General features: G+C 47.1%; 2 protein-coding genes across 2 annotated transcripts in view; one reads left to right on the top strand and one right to left on the bottom strand.

Moving 5' to 3' along the window:
• The window catches only part of hectd1 (HECT domain containing 1), a 72837-nt gene extending 61621 nt beyond the window's left edge, over positions 1–11216 (top strand). Inside the window, exons 37-42 of the mRNA XM_039785456.1 lie at positions 1663–1821; positions 3627–3705; positions 4453–4546; positions 5074–5224; positions 9112–9256; positions 10267–11216. Of these exons, the coding sequence (XP_039641390.1) occupies positions 1663–1821; positions 3627–3705; positions 4453–4546; positions 5074–5224; positions 9112–9256; positions 10267–10404 (766 nt within the window). The 3' untranslated portion in view covers positions 10405–11216. The remainder of the gene's footprint in view (positions 1–1662; positions 1822–3626; positions 3706–4452; positions 4547–5073; positions 5225–9111; positions 9257–10266) is intronic.
• Positions 10420–17500, bottom strand: part of ap4s1 (adaptor related protein complex 4 subunit sigma 1) — an 11740-nt gene continuing 4659 nt past the window's right edge. The window contains exons 6-7 of the mRNA XM_039785455.1: positions 15770–15998; positions 10420–10535 (exon numbers count right to left, since the gene is read on the bottom strand). Coding sequence (XP_039641389.1) covers positions 10420–10535; positions 15770–15998 — 345 coding nt within the window. The remainder of the gene's footprint in view (positions 10536–15769; positions 15999–17500) is intronic.

The following is a 17500-nucleotide window of genomic DNA, read 5'->3' as shown; positions in this document are numbered from 1 at the left end:
ACACACAGACACACACAGACACACACAGACACACACAGACACACACAGACACACACAGACACACACAGAAACACACACAGAAACGCACAGAAACACACACAGACACACACAGACACACACAGAAACACACACAGACACACACAGACACACACAGAAACACACACAGACACACACAGAAACACACACAGAAACACACACAGAAACACACACAGACACACACAGACACACACAGAAACACACACAGACACACAGACACACACAGACACACACAGACACACACAGAAACACACACAGACACACACAGACACACAGAAACACACACAGACACTCACAGAAACACACACAGACACACACAGAAACGCACAGACACACACAGAAACACACAAACACACACAGAAACGCACAGAAACACACACAGACACACAGCAGCACTAGAAACACACACAGACACACAGCAGCACCAGAAACACACAAACACACACAGAAACGCACAAACACACACACAGACACACACAGACACTCACAGAAACACACACAGACACACACAGAAACGCACAAACACACACAGAAACGCACAAACACACACACAGACACACAGACACTCACAGAAACACACACAGACACACACAGAAACACACAGACACACACAGAAACACACAGACACACACAGACACACACAAACACACACAGACACAGACACACACAGAAACACACAGACACACACAGAAACGCACAAACACACACAGACACGCACAGACACACACAGAAACGCACAGAAACACAGACACAGGTGGTTGATTAATTAATATCTTTCGTCTGTGTGTGTGTGTGTGTGTGTGAGTGTGAGTGTGTGTGTGTGTGTGGGTGTCCCTGTGTATGTGTGTATTGATTAATTAATGTGTGTGTGTGTGAGTGAGAGTTTGTGTGTGTGTGTGAGAGAGAGTGTGTGTGTGTGTGTGTGTGTGTGTGTGTGTGTGTGTGTGTGTGTGGCTGATTTAATATCTTTCCAGAGAGTGTGTGTGTGTGTGTGTGTGTGTAGGTGTCCCTGTGTATGTGTGTATTGATTAATTAATGTGTGTGTGTGTGAGTGAGAGTTTGTGTGTGTGTGTGTGTGTGTATTGATTAATATCTTTCTTGTGTGTGTGTGTCACTGTGTGTGTGTGTGTGTGTGTGTGTGTCACTGTGTGTGCGTGTATTGATTAATATCTTTCCAGAGTGTGTGTGTGTGTGTGTGTGTGTGTGTGTGTGTGTGTGTGTGTGTGTGTGTGTGTGTGTGTGTGTGTGTGTGTGTGTGTGTGTGTGTGCGGTATTGATTAATATCTTTCCAGAGAGTGTGTGTGTGTGTCACTGTGTGTGCGTGTATTGATTAATATCTTTCCAGAGAGTGTGTGTGTGTGGGTGTCACTGTGTGTGCGTGTATTGATTAATATCTTTCCAGAGAGTGTGTGTGTGTGTGTGTGTGTGTGTGTGTGTGTACCTGCCTGGCTTCACACATTCACTCGTTGAAGAAATAGAGGAGACGGCAAATACAATTTTGTAGCTTGATATTTTTCAAATGAAGCTTCGTAATGAAATATTTGCAACGGAACCGTGGAAGTCGTGTGTTTCTGACTCCCTCTACTGTTACCCCCTCCTCCCTCCTCTCCTCTCTTGTTGGTGCAGGGCGAGTTTCCTGAAGGAAGTGAAGGATCTGTCGGTGAAGAGGAGGCAGATTCTGTCCAGTAAGAGTTTATCTGAAGATGAGAAGAACACCAGACTGCAGGACCTGATGCTGAGGAACCCGCTGGGCTCTGGACCGCCACTCAGCATCGATGACCTCGGGTAAAACGCACTCTACAACGCCTTAGGGCGCCTTTTATCACTTCACCACAGTACCGTACATCACTTTACAGCAGGGATCTTCAACAGGGGGGTCCGGGACCCCCAGGGGGTCCTCACAGTCACTCCAGTGGGGCCACCAAATTATTAATTTTTGGTCAAAAATTAAAGTCTTAACATGATTCCAACATATTATTAGCAAATATCCACAGATACAGTTCATCCCAAAGGAGTGACTGTTTCACATTTAAAGGAACACTCCAACTTATTGGGACTTTGTCTTATTCACCGTAACCCCCAGAGTTAGACAAGTCCATACATACCCTTCTCATCTCAGTGCGTGCTGTAACGCTGTCTGACGGCTCCAGCATTAGCTTAGCCTAGCACAGATCCTGCAGGTAACTGGTTCCAACTAGCCTACTGCTCCGAATAAGTGACAAAAGTGACAAAATAAAACCAAGATGTTCCTATTTACATTGATTTGTATTGATACATGTCATTTGTAGAGTCACAGCGTGTACAAAAACCAACGTAACATGAGACACAGCCGTCTTCTAACCCTAAACAAACCGGGAACTATATTCTCAGACAGAATTGCTGCGAGCATATCACTCCGCCCAAGCACTATATTCTTCCGCCTGAGAATATAGTTCCCGGTTTGTTTACTGTTAGAAGATGGCTGTGTTTCATTTTGCGTTGGCTCTACAAATCACAACATGTAAATAGGAACATGTTGGTGTTATTTTGTCACTTATTGGGAGCAGTAGGATTACTGGAACCAGTTACCTGCAGGATCTGTGATGGGCTGATGTCACTGGAGCCGTCAGACAGCGTTACAGCACGCACGGAGATGAGAAGGGTATGTATGGACTAGTCTAACTCTGGGGGTTACTGTGAATAAGCTAAATTCCCAATAAGTCGGCGTGTTCATTTAAGGGTTAACATTAAAACATGATTTATAAAATCAAGCCAACAAGTATCAGGCTATTTGAATAGCTTGGTATTCTATGCAAAACGGGTATCTATAAAGGCTTTAGGCTGCCCTGAAAGTTATTGTAGGACCAGATTAATATGCAACTTCATTTTATACAACATATGTAGTAGTAGTAGTAGTAGTAGTAGTAGTAGTAGTAGTAGTAGTAGTATAGTAGGGGGTCCCTGATCTGTCTCTCTTTCAGTTAAGGGGTCCTTGGCTTATAAAACGTTTAAGACCCCTGCTTTGTCTAGGGCTGGGTACCGAATTCAACACTTTTTAGTCACCGACCGAATTGCCTCTAAAGTATTGAGTATCGAAAAATGTCTCCTCATTCAATACCAATAGGAATAAATCTCATCCGCGACAATGAGCCAATCAGCACGCAGCATGCTTCTATCCAGATCTAATAATGCTGGTGATTGGCTGTCTAACGTTAAAATTGGTATCAAAAAAAGGATAGTTTAGGAACTAGTATTGACATCACGGTATCGGTACCGGTATCCAACATTTTTGAACAATACCCAGCCCTACGTGTGTCAAACTCGAGGCCCGAGGGCCAAATCGGGCCTCTTGCAGGTTGTTTTCCGGCCCGCATTTCAATTTAGGTTCACAATAAATTTAGGCCCACCTAGTTTTTGTCACTTGCCAACAGCACATGCAGATCAAATCATCGGACCCTGTTGTTCAACCCTGCTTAATGTCACACACATCGGAGACTTCAGGTCTCCACGGTAACGTGAAGACAACATCTGTCTACAGAGAGACAGACAGAGTGACAGACAGACAGGCTCTTGTGTCCAGTTAGCTCATGGTCTGGTTTTGTGGTCTCCAGGTTGAACTTCCAGTTCTGCCCGTCCTCTAAGGTTCACGGTTTCTCGGCTGTGGATCTGAAACCAAACGGAGACGACGAGGTAACCACCCCCAGACACCAGCTGTTTGATCTCTGAACATCTGGACGCCGACTACACAGCGCTCAAAAACCTAAAACCATGTCTGAATATTCAGTTTCTCACGCAGGGTCAGTTGTAATGTACGTCTCTCTCTCTGTGTCTCTCTCTCTGTGTCTCTCTCTCTCTCTCTGTGTGTGTCTCTCTCTCTCTCTCTCTGTGTGTCTCTCTCTGTCTGTGTCTCTCTCTCTATGTCTCTCTCTTTGTGTCTCTCTCTCTATGTCTCTCTTTGTGTCTCTCTCTTTGTGTCTCTCTCTTTGTGTCTCTCTCTCTGTGTCTCTCTCTGTGTCTCTCTCTCTCTCTCTCTCTGTGTGTCTCTCTCTGTCTGTGTCTCTCTTCTTGTCTCTCTGTTCTTTCTTTTGTTTTCTCTTGTTTCTCTCTCTCTGTTTTTTTCTTCTTTGTGTCTCTCTCTGTGTCTCTCTCTCTGTGTCTCTCTCTCTCTCTCTGTGTGTCTCTCTCTGTCTGTGTCTCTCTCTATGTCTCTCTTTGTGTCTCTCTCTCTGTGTCTCTCTCTTTGTGTCTCTCTCTCTGTGTCTCTCTCTTTGTGTCTCTCTCTCTGTGTCTCTCTCTCTCTCTGTGTGTGTCTCTCTCTGTCTGTGTCTCTCTCTCTCTCTCTCTCTATGTCTCTCTCTATGTCTCTCTTTGTGTCTCTCTCTTTGTGTCTCTCTCTCTGTGTCTCTCTCTCTCTCTCTCTCTCTCTTGTGGGTCTAGATGGTGACGATGGAGAATGCGGAGGAGTACGTTGAGCTGATGTTTGACTTCTGTATGCACACCGGCATCCAGAAACAGATGGAGGCCTTCAGAGGTACACACACACACACACACACACACACACACACACACACACACACACACACACACACACACACACACACATACACACACACACACACAGACATGTACACACACACACAGACAGACAGAGACATACACACACACACAGACACACACACACACACACACACAGACATGTACACACACACACGTAGACATGTATACATACACACGTATACACACACACACAGACAGACATGTACACACACACAAACACACAGACCTGTATACATACACACACACAGACAGACATATACACACACACAGACAGATGTACAGACACACACAAAGTTTTAATGACAAATTCAGTTAATATTTTATTTGAGACAGCTTCAACGGTTTACTTTTAATTTACATGAACTGACAAAATACTTCTCGATTCCTCTTCCCTTGTTGTTCCTCCTCTCGTTTCCTCCTCCCTTGTTGTTCCTCCTTTCGTTTCCTCCTCCCTTGTTTCCTCTCCTCCTCACTTGTTTCCTCTCTTCTCCTCCTGCTCAGAGGGTTTTAACCGAGTGTTTCCGATGGAGAAGTTGAGCTCTTTCAGCCATAAGGAGGTTCAGATGATCCTCTGCGGCAACCAATCACCGTCCTGGACTGCTGATGACATCATCAACTACACAGAACCAAAGCTGGGTTACACCAGAGACAGGTGCGTCCGCAGACAGACAGAAATGTGCTGTCACTCAGTGTGTGTGTGTGTGATGTAACATGACTCAGCATGTGTGTGATGTAACATGACTCAGCGTGTGTGTGTGATGTAACATGACTAAGTGTGTGTGTGATGTAACATGACTCAGCGGGTGTGTGTGTGTGTGATGTAACATGACTCAGCGTGTGTGTGATGTAACATGACTCAGCGTGTGTGTGATGTAACATGACTCAGCGTGTGTGTGTGTGTGTGATGTAACATGACTCAGCGTGTGTGTGTGATGTAACATGACTCAGCGTATGTGTGTGATGTAACATGACTCAGCATGTGTGTGATGTAACATGACTCAGCGTGTGTGTTATGTAACATGTCTCAGCATGTGTGTGATGTAACATGACTCAGCGTGTGTGTGATGTAACATGACTCAGCGTGTGTGTGATGTAACATGACTCAGCGTGTGTGTGTGATGTAACATGACTCAGCGTGTGTGTGAGATGTAAAATGACTCAGCGTATGTGTGTGATGTAACATGACTCAGCGTGTGTGTGTGATGTAACATGACTCAGCGTGTGTGAGATGTAACATGACTCAGCGTGTGTGTGATGTAACATGACCCAGCGCGTGTGTGTGATGTAACATGACTCAGCGCGTGTGTGAGATGTAACATGACTCAGCGCGTGTGTGAGATGTAACATGACTCAGCGTGTGTGTGATGTAACATGACTCAGCGGTGGTAAGATGTAACATGACTCAGCGTGTGTGAGATGTAACATGACTCAGCGTGTGTGAGATGTAACATGACTCAGCGTGTGTGTGATGTAACATGACTCAGTGTGTGAGATGTAACATGACTCAGCGTATGTGTGTGATGTAACATGACTCAGCATGTGTGTGATGTAACATGACTCAGCGTGTGTGTGTGATGTAACATGTCTCAGCGCGTGTGTGTGATGTAACATGACTCAGCGCGTGTGTGATGTAACATGACTCAGCGGTGTTTGTGATGTAACATGACTCAGCGGTGTGAGATGTAACATGACTCAGCGGTAGTTAACATGACTCTGTGTGTGATGTAACATGACTCAGCGCGTGTGTGTGTGATGTAACATGACTCAGCATGCGTGTGTGTGATGTAACATGACTCAGCGGCAGTGTGGATGTAACATGACTCAGCGTGGTGTGTGTGATGTAACATGACTCAGCGCGTGTGTGTGATGTAACATGACTCAGCGTGTGTGTGAGATGTAACATGACTCAGCGTGTGTGTGATGTAACATGACTCAGCGTGTGTGTGATGTAACATGACTCAGCATGCGTGTGTGTGATGTAACATGACTCAGCGCGTGTGTGATGTAACATGACTCAGCGTGTGTGAGATGTAACATGACTCAGCGTGTGTGAGATGTAACATGACTCAGCGCGTGTGTGAGATGTAACATGACTCAGCGCGTGTGTGAGATGTAACATGACTCAGCGTATGTGTGTGATGTAACATGACTCAGCGTATGTGTGTGATGTAACATGACCCACGCGTAGTGATGTAAATAGACTCAATGCGTGTGTGTGATGTAACATGACTCAGCCGCGTGTGAGATGTAACATACCAGCGTGTGGGTGTGATGTAACATGACTCAGCCGCGGTGTGTGTGTGATAACATGACTCAGCGTGTGTGTGTGATGTAACATGACTCAGCGGTGTGTGTGATGTAACATGACTCAGCGTGTGTGTGTGTGATGTAACATGACTCAGCGCGTGTGTGTGTGATGTAACATGACTCAGCGTGTGGTGATGTAACATTCCGGTGTGAGATGTAACACAGCGTAGGTGTGATGTAACATGACTCAGTGTGTGTGTTAACATGATCAGCAGGTAGTGTGATGTAACATGACTCAGCGTGGTGATGTAACATGACTCAGCCGGTGTGTGAGATGTAACATGACTCAGCCGCTGTGTGAGATGTAACATGACTCAGCGGTATGTGAGATGTAACATGACTCAGCTGGTAGGTGAGATGTAACATGACTCAGCCGTATGTGTGTGATGTAACATGACTCAGCCGCGATGTGTTGATGTAACATGACCTCACGCGGGTGTGAGATGTAACATGACTCAGCGTAGGTGTGTGATGTAACATGACTCAGCGGTGTGTGTGAGATGTAACATGACTCAGCCGCGGTGTGTGAGATGTAACATGACTCAGCGTGTGTGTGATGTAACATGACTCAGCGTGTGTGTGTGATGTAACATGACTCAGCGTGTGTGTGATGTAACATGACCCAGCTGCGGTGTGTGGATGTAACATGACCTCAGCGGCAGTGTTGATGTAACATGACCCAGCGTGGTGTGTGATGTAACATGACCTCAAGCCGTGGTGTGTGTGATGTAACATGACTCAGCCGCAGGTGTGTGTGTATGTAACATGACACAGCGTGTGTGGATGTAACATGATCCAGCGCGTAGTGGATGTAACATGACTCAGCAGCGGTGTGTGTGTCATGACTCAAGTCGCGTAGGTGATGTAACATGACTCAGCGCTGTGTATGTAAAGACTCAGATGCGTAGTGTGATGTAACATGACCTCAGCGTGCGTGGTGTGATGCTAACATACGACTCAGCTGCGTGTGTGTGATGTAACATGACTCAGCCGCGTGTGTGTGATGTAACATGACTCAGCCGCTGTCAGTGTGATGTAACATGACTCAGCCGTGGTGGTGATGCAACATGACCAGCGCGTGTGTGTGATGTAACATGACTCAGCGGGTGTGTGATGTAACATGACTCAGCATGCGTAGGTGTGGATGTAAATACGACCAGCGTGTGTAGATGTAATTACGACTCACGCCGTAGGTGATGTGAACATGACCAGCGCCAGGTGTGTGGATGTAACATGTCAGCATGCGTGTGTATAAACATTCAGCCGCAGGTGATGTAACATGACCCAGCCGTGGTGTGATGTAACATGACTCAGATGGTGTGTGATGTAACATGACCCAATGTACAGTGTGTGTGATGTAACATGATCAGCCTAGTGATGTAATATGACGATGCGTGGTGATGTAACATGACCCAGCGGCGGGTGAGTAAAACTATCGGGGTGAGAACATGCTCAGGCTGTGGTGATGTAACATGACCTGAAGCAGCGCAGGTAGGGATGTAACATGACCTGAAGGTGATAACATGACCTGAGCGTAGGTATGTAACATGACTCAGCCGCGGTGTGTGATGTAACATCCAGCGCTGTGGTGGGATGTAACATGACTACCGCTAGTGTGTGAGTAACATGCCGCAGCGTGGGTGTGATGTAACATGCCCAGCTGCGTGGTGTGTGATGTAACATGACTCAGCGTGCAGGAGTAATAGACTCACGGGTGTGTGAGTAACATGACCTCAGCTGCGTAGGTGTGATGTAACATGACACAGCCGTAGGTGTGTGATGTAACATGACCCAGCACGTGGGGTGATGTAACATGACTCCAGCATGGTAGGTGTGATGTAACATGACCAGCTGTGGTGTGATGTAACATGACCCAGCGGCAGGTGGTGATGTAACATGATCCAGCATGCGCGTGTGTGATGTAACATGACCTCAAGCGTGTGGTGTGGATGTAACATGACCCAGCCGCGGTGTGTGCGTGATGTAACATGACTCAGCGCGTAGGTGTGTGATGTAACATGACTCAGCCGCGGTGGGTGATGTAACATGACCTCAGTGTGTGTGATGTAACATGACCTCCCGTGGTGATGATGTAACATGACCCAGCCGCAGTGTGTGGATGTAACATGACTCAGCTGCAGGTGTGTGGATGTAACATGACACAGCTGTATGTGTGATGTAACATAACCTCAAGCGAGTGTGTATGTAACATGACTCTGCGTGTTCCTCCAGTCCCGGTTCACGCGCCGGCCAGGGTGTTTGTGCGGCGTGTCCGTCTGACGAGAGGAAGGCGTTCCTTCAGTTCACCACCGGCTGCTCCACGCTGCCGCCTGGCGGCCTCGCCAACCTGCACCCCCGCCTCACCATCGTCAGGAAGGTAAGCTCGCTCTCTGATTGGCTCTCAGCCACACAACTCATCCATTCATCCAGAAAATAATCCACACATTAATCGACAAGTTGCAGACCTGTTAATTATTGATTTCAAAGGGTTAACCTGTGTGTGTGTGTGTCTCTGTGTGTGTGTGTGTGTGTCTCTGTGTGTGTGTCTCTTTGTGTCTCTCTCTTTCTGTGTGTGTCTCTGTGTGTGTGTGTGTGTGTGTGTCTCTCGGGTTCTTGTGTGTGTGTGTGTGTGTGTGTGTGTGTGTGTGTGTGTGTGTGTCTCTCTCTGTGTGTGTGTCTCTGTGTGTTGTGTCTCTGTCTCTCTGTTTCTGTGTGTGTGTCTTTCTTCTCTGTGTGTGTGTGTGTCTCTCTCTCGGTTCTCCGTGTGTCCTCTGTGTGTGTGTGCGTCTCCCCGGTTCTCTGGTGTGTGTGTGTGTCTCCTCTGTGTGTGTCTGTCTCTCTGTTTCTGTGTGTGTGTGTCTCTGTGTGTGTCTCTCTGTGTGTGTGTGTGTGTGTCTCTGTGTGTGTGTGTGTGTGTGTGTGCTGTCTGTCTGTCTGTCTGTCTGTCTCTCTTCTGTTTGTGTGTGTGTGTGTGTGTCTGTGTGTGTCTGTGTGTGTCTGTGTGTGTGTGTGTGTGTGCGTGTGTGTGTGTGCTGTGTGTGTGTGTGTGTGTGTGTTTCTCTGTGTGTGTGTGTGTGTGTGTGTGTGTGTGTGTGTGTGTCTCTGTGTGTGCCTCTGTGTGTGTGTGTGTGTGTGTGTGTCTCTGTGTGTGTGTGTGTGTGTGTGTGTGTGTGTGTGTGCGTCTCTGTGTGTGTGTGTGTGTGTGTGTGTGGTGTCTCCGTTGTGTGTGTGTGTCTCTCTGTGTGTGTGTGTGTGTCTCTGTGTGTGTGTGGCCTCTGTGTGTGTGTGTGTGTGTGTGTGTGGCTCTCTGTGTGTGTGTGTGTGTGTGTGTGTGTGTGTGTGTGTGTGTGTGTGTGTGTGTGTCTCTGTGTGTGTCTCTGTGTGTAGGTGGACGCCACAGACTCCAGCTACCCGTCTGTCAACACGTGCGTCCACTACCTGAAGCTCCCCGAGTATTCCTCGGAGGACATCATGCGAGAGCGTCTGCTCGCCGCCACCATGGAGAAAGGCTTCCACCTCAACTGACCTCCGCCCTGCGCCTCACTGAGCATGCTCCTCAAGCCCGACTCGCTCGCCCGCCGCCCGCCGTGACTGACAGATCAGACGGCCAATCGGAGCCAGCCGACTGACCACCTGACCGACCGACTGACTGACTGCTGGAGGGGCGGAGGAGGAATTATGTTGCAGAATAAAACGAAAGAAAAGCTCACATCCTTAACCCCTTGCCTCCTTCCTTTGGCTCCTTTATCTTCATCCTTTTCCTCACCTATAGTGCTGAGTGTGTGTGTGTGTGTGTGCGCGAGTGTGTATCGTGTGTGAGTGTGCATTGTGTGTGTGTGTGTGTGTGTGCGCGTGTGCGGACCTTCTTCCTCCTCTTCGTCTGTCCTCAGTTTAGTGCCTGGTTTGACTCGTAGCTTCTGTTTTCAGTTCCTCTTCCTTCAAACAATCATGCTTCTTTTTCCCCCTCCTCCCTTCTTCTTTTGTTCTTAATTTTTATTTTTCGCTTTCTGTTTCCGTGTGTGTGTGTGTGTGTGCGACAGTTTTTTGCGGTTGTTTCTGACCGGCTGTAGAGGTTTAAAGGTCAGAGTGCATTTGGTGTTCTTTTACTTTTAACGATGAAGCTATAGAGACAAAAAAGAAAAAGAAAAAGAAGTAACACTGGTTGTGTGCGCGAGGCACATCTGAAGAGAAAAAGCTCTGCTCTCCCTCTTGTATTTTCTTTGTATATTATTATAAACATTTATTTAACTCAAGTTGCAGTTTGAGGTAAACAGATATTTTCAAATGTGTATGCTCCAAAAAAATAATCATTAAAATGTTTGCAAAGTATGAAGTAACGTCTGAGTCCTTGTGGTCTTTGTTTTTGGTATTTTTGAGCAAACGTTTCAGACACAGAAATGAATATAATATGCTCCAAAATGAGGTGAAATTGCAAGTTTTTTTTATTGAAAAACATCACATTTTCTTGGAGGAGGAGCCTTAAATCCTGCGCCAAACACATGCAACTTAAGCCTTCATTTAGAACAGGGGGGGGGGGGTCAACTCATTTTCCCAGAAGGCCACACTGGAAAAAGAGAATCCCCCCGAGGGCCAGACATGGAGAGTTTATTGATGTGATTTTGTTACCACATGTTAGCCTGACGAGCATCAGCCCCACATCCAGATGTTGAGGTCTGGGGGAACTCCCCATTGGTCAGGGCTCAATCCGAGGGGCGGGATAAACTGTTGTCTTTCAAATTCCCTCTGCACCAATAGGATAGCGCTACAACCAATCAGAGCAACGCTAGCTGATAGATTACACTTTAAACTCACCGAACACATCTTCCTTTTTTAAGAATGACTTCAGAGCCGTTCTTTGTTCTTTTCTCAAAGAAAAGCTGAACTCCAAGTCTTCCAGAAGACCTCTGTTCACCAGCAGCAGCCATAAGCCCCGCCCACAGACTCTACACATGATGTGATTGGCCCGACTAGAGTTTGGTTTTTCCAGCTCGCAAGTCAACTGAGAGTTGCTAGACTGACCCTGGCTGCAAATTACATTTGCTGCCGCTAGGGGTGCGTCTAGATTTCACTTTTTAAAAAACATTTTGGTAGCTTTTTCTTTTCCTCATTTTTGTGGCTTTCTCAGACATTTGTCGCATTTTTGTTGACATGAAGCCCTACGCAAGTCAACAAGAGTTCCTTAGCCAGTCAGAGAATTTAGGTAATCCAGCAAAACAATGATGCATATTTTTTTAACCCATTTCTCAGCCTGAATATGAAAACTCTCTCTGCTTCTTCTGGGGGAACTTCTGAGTCTCAGAGTCGTCAAATCTGCCCAAATGTCTGCTCTGAATGTCGGGTAACTGCAGTTTAAAAAACACTTTCCTGTGTTTTTGGTTTGGCGCACAACTAGGAGGGCCAAAATGTATCGTGAACCCAAACTGAAACCCAAAGGGGCCAGATTTGGGCCCGCGGGCCTCGAGTTTGACACAAAATTGAATATTACAGTTAATTAAGTTGGAATATTTTGGGAATAAAGGTTGTTTATTTATAGGCCTGTCGCAATATGCAATAAATGAATTAGTCTCATGATAAATAAAAATGAGCTCGATAATTTTTCAATGGAAATTTTATTTGTTTTGTTCATATTGAGGATATTTTAGAATGTCTTCCAGCTCCGGTGTTAAATATTCCTTAGAAATAAAAGTATTTATCTTTGAAAAGGTGTACCTGCATTATTATACCATTATCGTTCTATTAGATGAAAATGGTCTCAGAACGACAATTATCGTTAATTTTGTGCGTGCATCGTTTTAGTCCGGTGCAACACCGGCAGCGCCGCCGCTAGTTAGCTTAGGCAAGGCAGCTTTATTTATAGAGCAGATTTCAGCAACAGGGCAATTCAAAGTGCTTTACATAAAACATTAAAGAGCAGTTAAAAACAATTGAAAACAATTTAAAAACATTAATAAACAAATTAAAAACATTAAAAGACTAGAATAAAATTGATAGTGCAGTATAAGAATAAAAGTTACAGTGCAGTATAAGAATTAAAGTTAATAAAATAGATTATTTAAAGAAAAGCAACATCAAAAAGATCTAAGTCTTTAGCTTAGATTTAAAAGAACAGAGTTGGAGCGGACCTGCAGGTTTCTGGGAGTTTGTTCCAGATGTGTGGAGCATAAAAACTGAAAAACTAGCGTATGTTGCCGGTTCATACCTGTCAAGTGTCCCGTTTCTGCCGGGAGAGTCCCGTATTTTACCTTTCTTTCCCGCCGTCCTCCCGTATTAGTATTTTCCCGTAAATCTCCCGTATTTTAACCTGCGTTATTAAAAATTAATAATAATACCCCTGGGCCCGAGCGGAGTAAAAAACAACAAAAACATTCCCAATCTGAGCTCTGTACTAGCCTCGCGATAACTGCCACCTGCAGCAGCCTACTACAGGTACGTAGTACTGCCTACTACAGGTACGTAGTACTGCCTACTACAGCATATATCTATGCCTACTACAGGTACGTAGTACTGCCTACTACAGCATATATCTATGCCTACTACAGGTACGTAGTACTGCCTACCACTACAGCATATATCTATGCCTACTACAGGTACGTAGTACTGCCTACTACAGGTTCGTAGTACTGCCTACTACAGCATATATCTATGCCTACTACAGGTAATGCAGTAACTGCCTACTACAGCATAACATTCATGCTCTACTACAGGCAAGTTAGGTAACTGCCTACTACAGGTACGTAGTACTTAGCCTACTACAGCATATATCTATGCTGCACGTAATATTGCCTACTACAGCATATATCTATGCAGGTACGTAGTACTGCCTACTACAGCATATATACTATGCCTACTACAGGTAATGTAGTAACTGCCTACTACAGCATATATCTATGCCTACTACAGGTATCGTGTACTGCCTACTACAGCATATATCTATGCCTACTACAGGTACGTAGTAACCGCCTACTACAGCATATATCTATGCCTACTTACAGGTAACGTGGTACAGCCTACTACAGCATATATCTATGCCTACTACAGGTACGTAGGTAATGACGCTACTACAGCATATATCTATGCCTACTACAGGTAACGTAGTACTGCTCTACTACAGCATATATATCTATGCCTACTACAGGTAACGTGAGTACTGCCTACTTACAGCATATATCTATGCCTACTACAGGTAACGTAGTGTCACTGCCTACTATTAGGCGTGTTGTGTGTGTGTGTGTGTGTGTGTGTGTGTGTGTGTGTGTGTGTGTGTGTGTGTGTGTGTGTGTAGTGGAGTAAAAAGGAGGGGCTAACAGACAGAGAGCAGCTGTGATTGGTCGGTTAAAGGATACGTCCAGTTCACTCTGTCAGGAGACAAACAGGTTGTTTGAGAACGAAAACGACTTTTATATTCAAACGGTTCAGAGACGGTGCGCTGCCAAAACTTCTGAAGGCTTTACTCTGCATCCCCCACAGCAATGAGAGTTCAGAAAGGATGTTTAGCACGGTACGAAAGATTGTTCCAGAGAATAGGAGGACGTTAGACAACAGAACTGTCTGCGCTCTACTCTCAGGTAACATGAACCGCTCTGGCCCCGCCCACTAATACACTCCTTCCTAAAACAGTCTTAAAGAATGCAAAGTCTGCAACACATTTGTACAATAACTCACTAAAAGAGTAAAGAAAAGTTATGTGAAATGAAAAGAAAAACTGTAAAAGAAAAGCAATATGAAATGAAAAGAATGTGTGGAATGAAAATAAAATGTAAATGTAAAGACAAGCAATGTTTATAAATTGTAAATGTTTTCAGCATTCTGCAGCAAGTGGTGATTTTAGCTTTCTTGTGCACCTGTCTTAAAATGTAAGGGACACTGGAGCCTGGTTGGGGGGGGGGGGGACTGCTCGCGGTGGGCGCCGGAAAATTTCCCTTATTTTCAAATCCAAAACTTGACAGGTATGTTGCCGGTTAGCATGTTGTGGGTAAAAGTGAGCCATCAAAAGACAAAAAAACAACCTAATTACTTGCACTGAGACAAACTTTGCGTTGGCCCCCCTCTCTACAGCCAGGGGAGACCGTGATAAGAACTATTTCACCAAACGGTGGTGTGTCCCTTTAAAGCGCCCATATTCTGCTCATTTTCAGGTTCATAACTGTATTTTAAGGTTGTACCAGAATAGGTTTACATGGTTTAATTTTCAAAAAACACCATATTGTTGTTGTACTGCACAGCTCTCTCTCACTGCTGCAGATCCTCTTTTCACCTGGTTTCTGTTTTAGCTACAGAGTGAGACCTCTTTTCATCTTCTTCTTCTGTACTATCTTTGATTGCACTCGCACATGCTCAGTAGCTCAGATGTAGATCATGTCAGCTAGCTAACTCTAGAGACAGTAAAAGAAAGGCTGTTTCTCCAACTTTGGTCAGTTACAAGGCAGGATCAGCTGGGAGACTTCTTCTAAACCAGGGAGCACATGGAAGTAGTTCTTTTTGGAGATTATGGTGAACTAGTGTGTGTTGTAGCAGTGCTTTGCTATTGAGAACGAGCTAGCATGCTAACGGTTGCGGTTAGCCAGCTCATTTCGGACTGTGACGTCACAGTCCGAGCCGATTTTGAACAGCTCACCAGGAGACTGAAGGCAGGACACATTCAGAAACCAGATCTCACTCAGAACACCATGGATGGATGTTTTTCAAAGTGTGTATGTGTGTGGAAGCACCAGAGACACAAAATAACACCTCAAGTCACCAGAAAAAGAGTTATTTTCATAATATGGGCACTTTAAGAAAACAGGTCAGGATATTTATTACAAGTTTCCAACGTTTTAGACAGAAATATGGAAATAATTCTCCCAAATCATGAGAAATTGCATATTTCTTTTAATGAAAAACGCCCCAAAACCCTCCAAATACGAGCAGCTAAAGGCGCCGGTGGCCCCGATGGCCGGCCGTGGCGTCTCCGTTGTCTCTGACGATAGCCGCCCTCGGGCCGCGAGCGGACTCCAGCTCGCCGGCCATCTTGTCGGGCGGGCGAAGGCGCTCCAGGATCGCTGCTCGCGGGTTCCCCACCACCCCTGTCTCTGGATCATCTCGTCCAGGATGATGTGGACCCGGTCCACGCTGAACATGATCTGGAGACGCCGAGTCAGAGAAACACAACAGACGGGGAGGAGGAGCCAAGAGACGGGGAGGAGGAGCCAAGAGACGGGGAGGAGGAGCCAAGAGACGGGGGGAGGAGCCAAGAGACGGGGAGGAGGAGCCAAGAGACGGGGAGGAGGGGCTAACAGACGGGGAGGAGGAGCCAAGAGACGGGGAGGAGGAGCCAAGGGAGGAGCCAAGAGACGGGGAGGAGGAGCCAAGAGACGGGGAGGAGGAGCCAAGAGACGGGGAGGAGGAGCCAAGAGACGGGGAGGAGGAGCCTACAGACGGGGAGGAGGAGCCAAGAGACGGGGAGGAGGAGCCAAGAGACGGGGAGGAGGAGCCAACAGACGGGGAGGAGGGGCTAACAGACGGGGAGGAGGAGCCTACAGACGGGAGGAGGAGCCTACAGACGGGGAGAGAGGAGGAGCCAAGACGGGGAGGAGGGAGTCAAGAGACGGGGAGGGAGGAGCCGAGATGGGGAGGAGGAGCCTACAGACGGGGAGGAGGGGCGGAAGACGGGAGGGAGGGAGCCAAGAGACGGGGAGGAGGGGCCTACAGACGGGGAGGAGGAGCCTACAGGGGGAGAGGAGGGAGCCTACAGACGGGGAGGGAGGAGCCACAGACGGGGAGGGAAGAGCCAGACGGGGAGGGAGGGGCTGAGTGACGGGAGGGAGGCAAAGCCAAGACGGGGAGGAGGAGCCAAGAGACGGGAGGGGCAAGAGACGGGGAGGGAGCCAAGAGACGGGGAGGGGCAGACGGGGAGGAGGGAGAGGGAGGAGGGAGATGGAGGAGGGAGCAGAGATGGAGGGAGGGAGTAACAGATGGAGGAGGAGATGGGGAGGGAGGAGCCTACAGATGGGGGGGGGCCTACAGACGGGAGGGGGTACAGGATGGGGAGTGGAGAGCAGGAGGGAGAGGGAGCAAGAGATGGGGGGAGGGAGCCGAGATGGGGAGGAAGAGATGGGGAGGAGGCAGAAAGGGAGGGAGGGAAGCAGACGGGAGGGAGGAGGAGCCAAGAGAGGGGGAGGAGGAGCCAAGATGGAGGGAGATGGGAGGGAGATGGGGGAGGGAGGGGAAGTAAGAGATGGGAGGAGCCACAGATGGGGAGGAGGGATGGGACGGAGGGAGGAGCAATAGATGTGAGGGAGCCATAGATGGGAGGGGAGCCAGCAGACATAGGGGAGCGACAGTGGAAAAATGGAATGAAGTGCGATGTCCAGTGAACCAGGAAACAGAAACGTGAGGGTGTGTGTGTGTGTGTGGAATGCCAGGACCGGTGTGAGTGTGTCTGTGTGTGTGTGTGTCGGAGTGTGTGTGTGGTGTGTGTGTGTGAGTGTGTGTCTGTGTGTGAGTGTGTCCGAGTGTGAGTGTGTGTGTCTGTGTGTGAGTGTGTGTGGAGGTGTGTGTGTCTGTGTGTGTGAGTGTGTCTGGTGTGTGTGTGTGTGTGTGTGTGTGTGTGTGTGTGTGTGTGTCTGTGTGTGAGTGTGTGTGA

Source organism: Perca fluviatilis, chromosome 20 (assembly GCF_010015445.1).
Source record: "Perca fluviatilis chromosome 20, GENO_Pfluv_1.0, whole genome shotgun sequence".
Lineage (NCBI taxonomy): Eukaryota > Metazoa > Chordata > Actinopteri > Perciformes > Percidae > Perca > Perca fluviatilis.
This window is presented reverse-complemented; position numbering and strand designations above follow the sequence as displayed.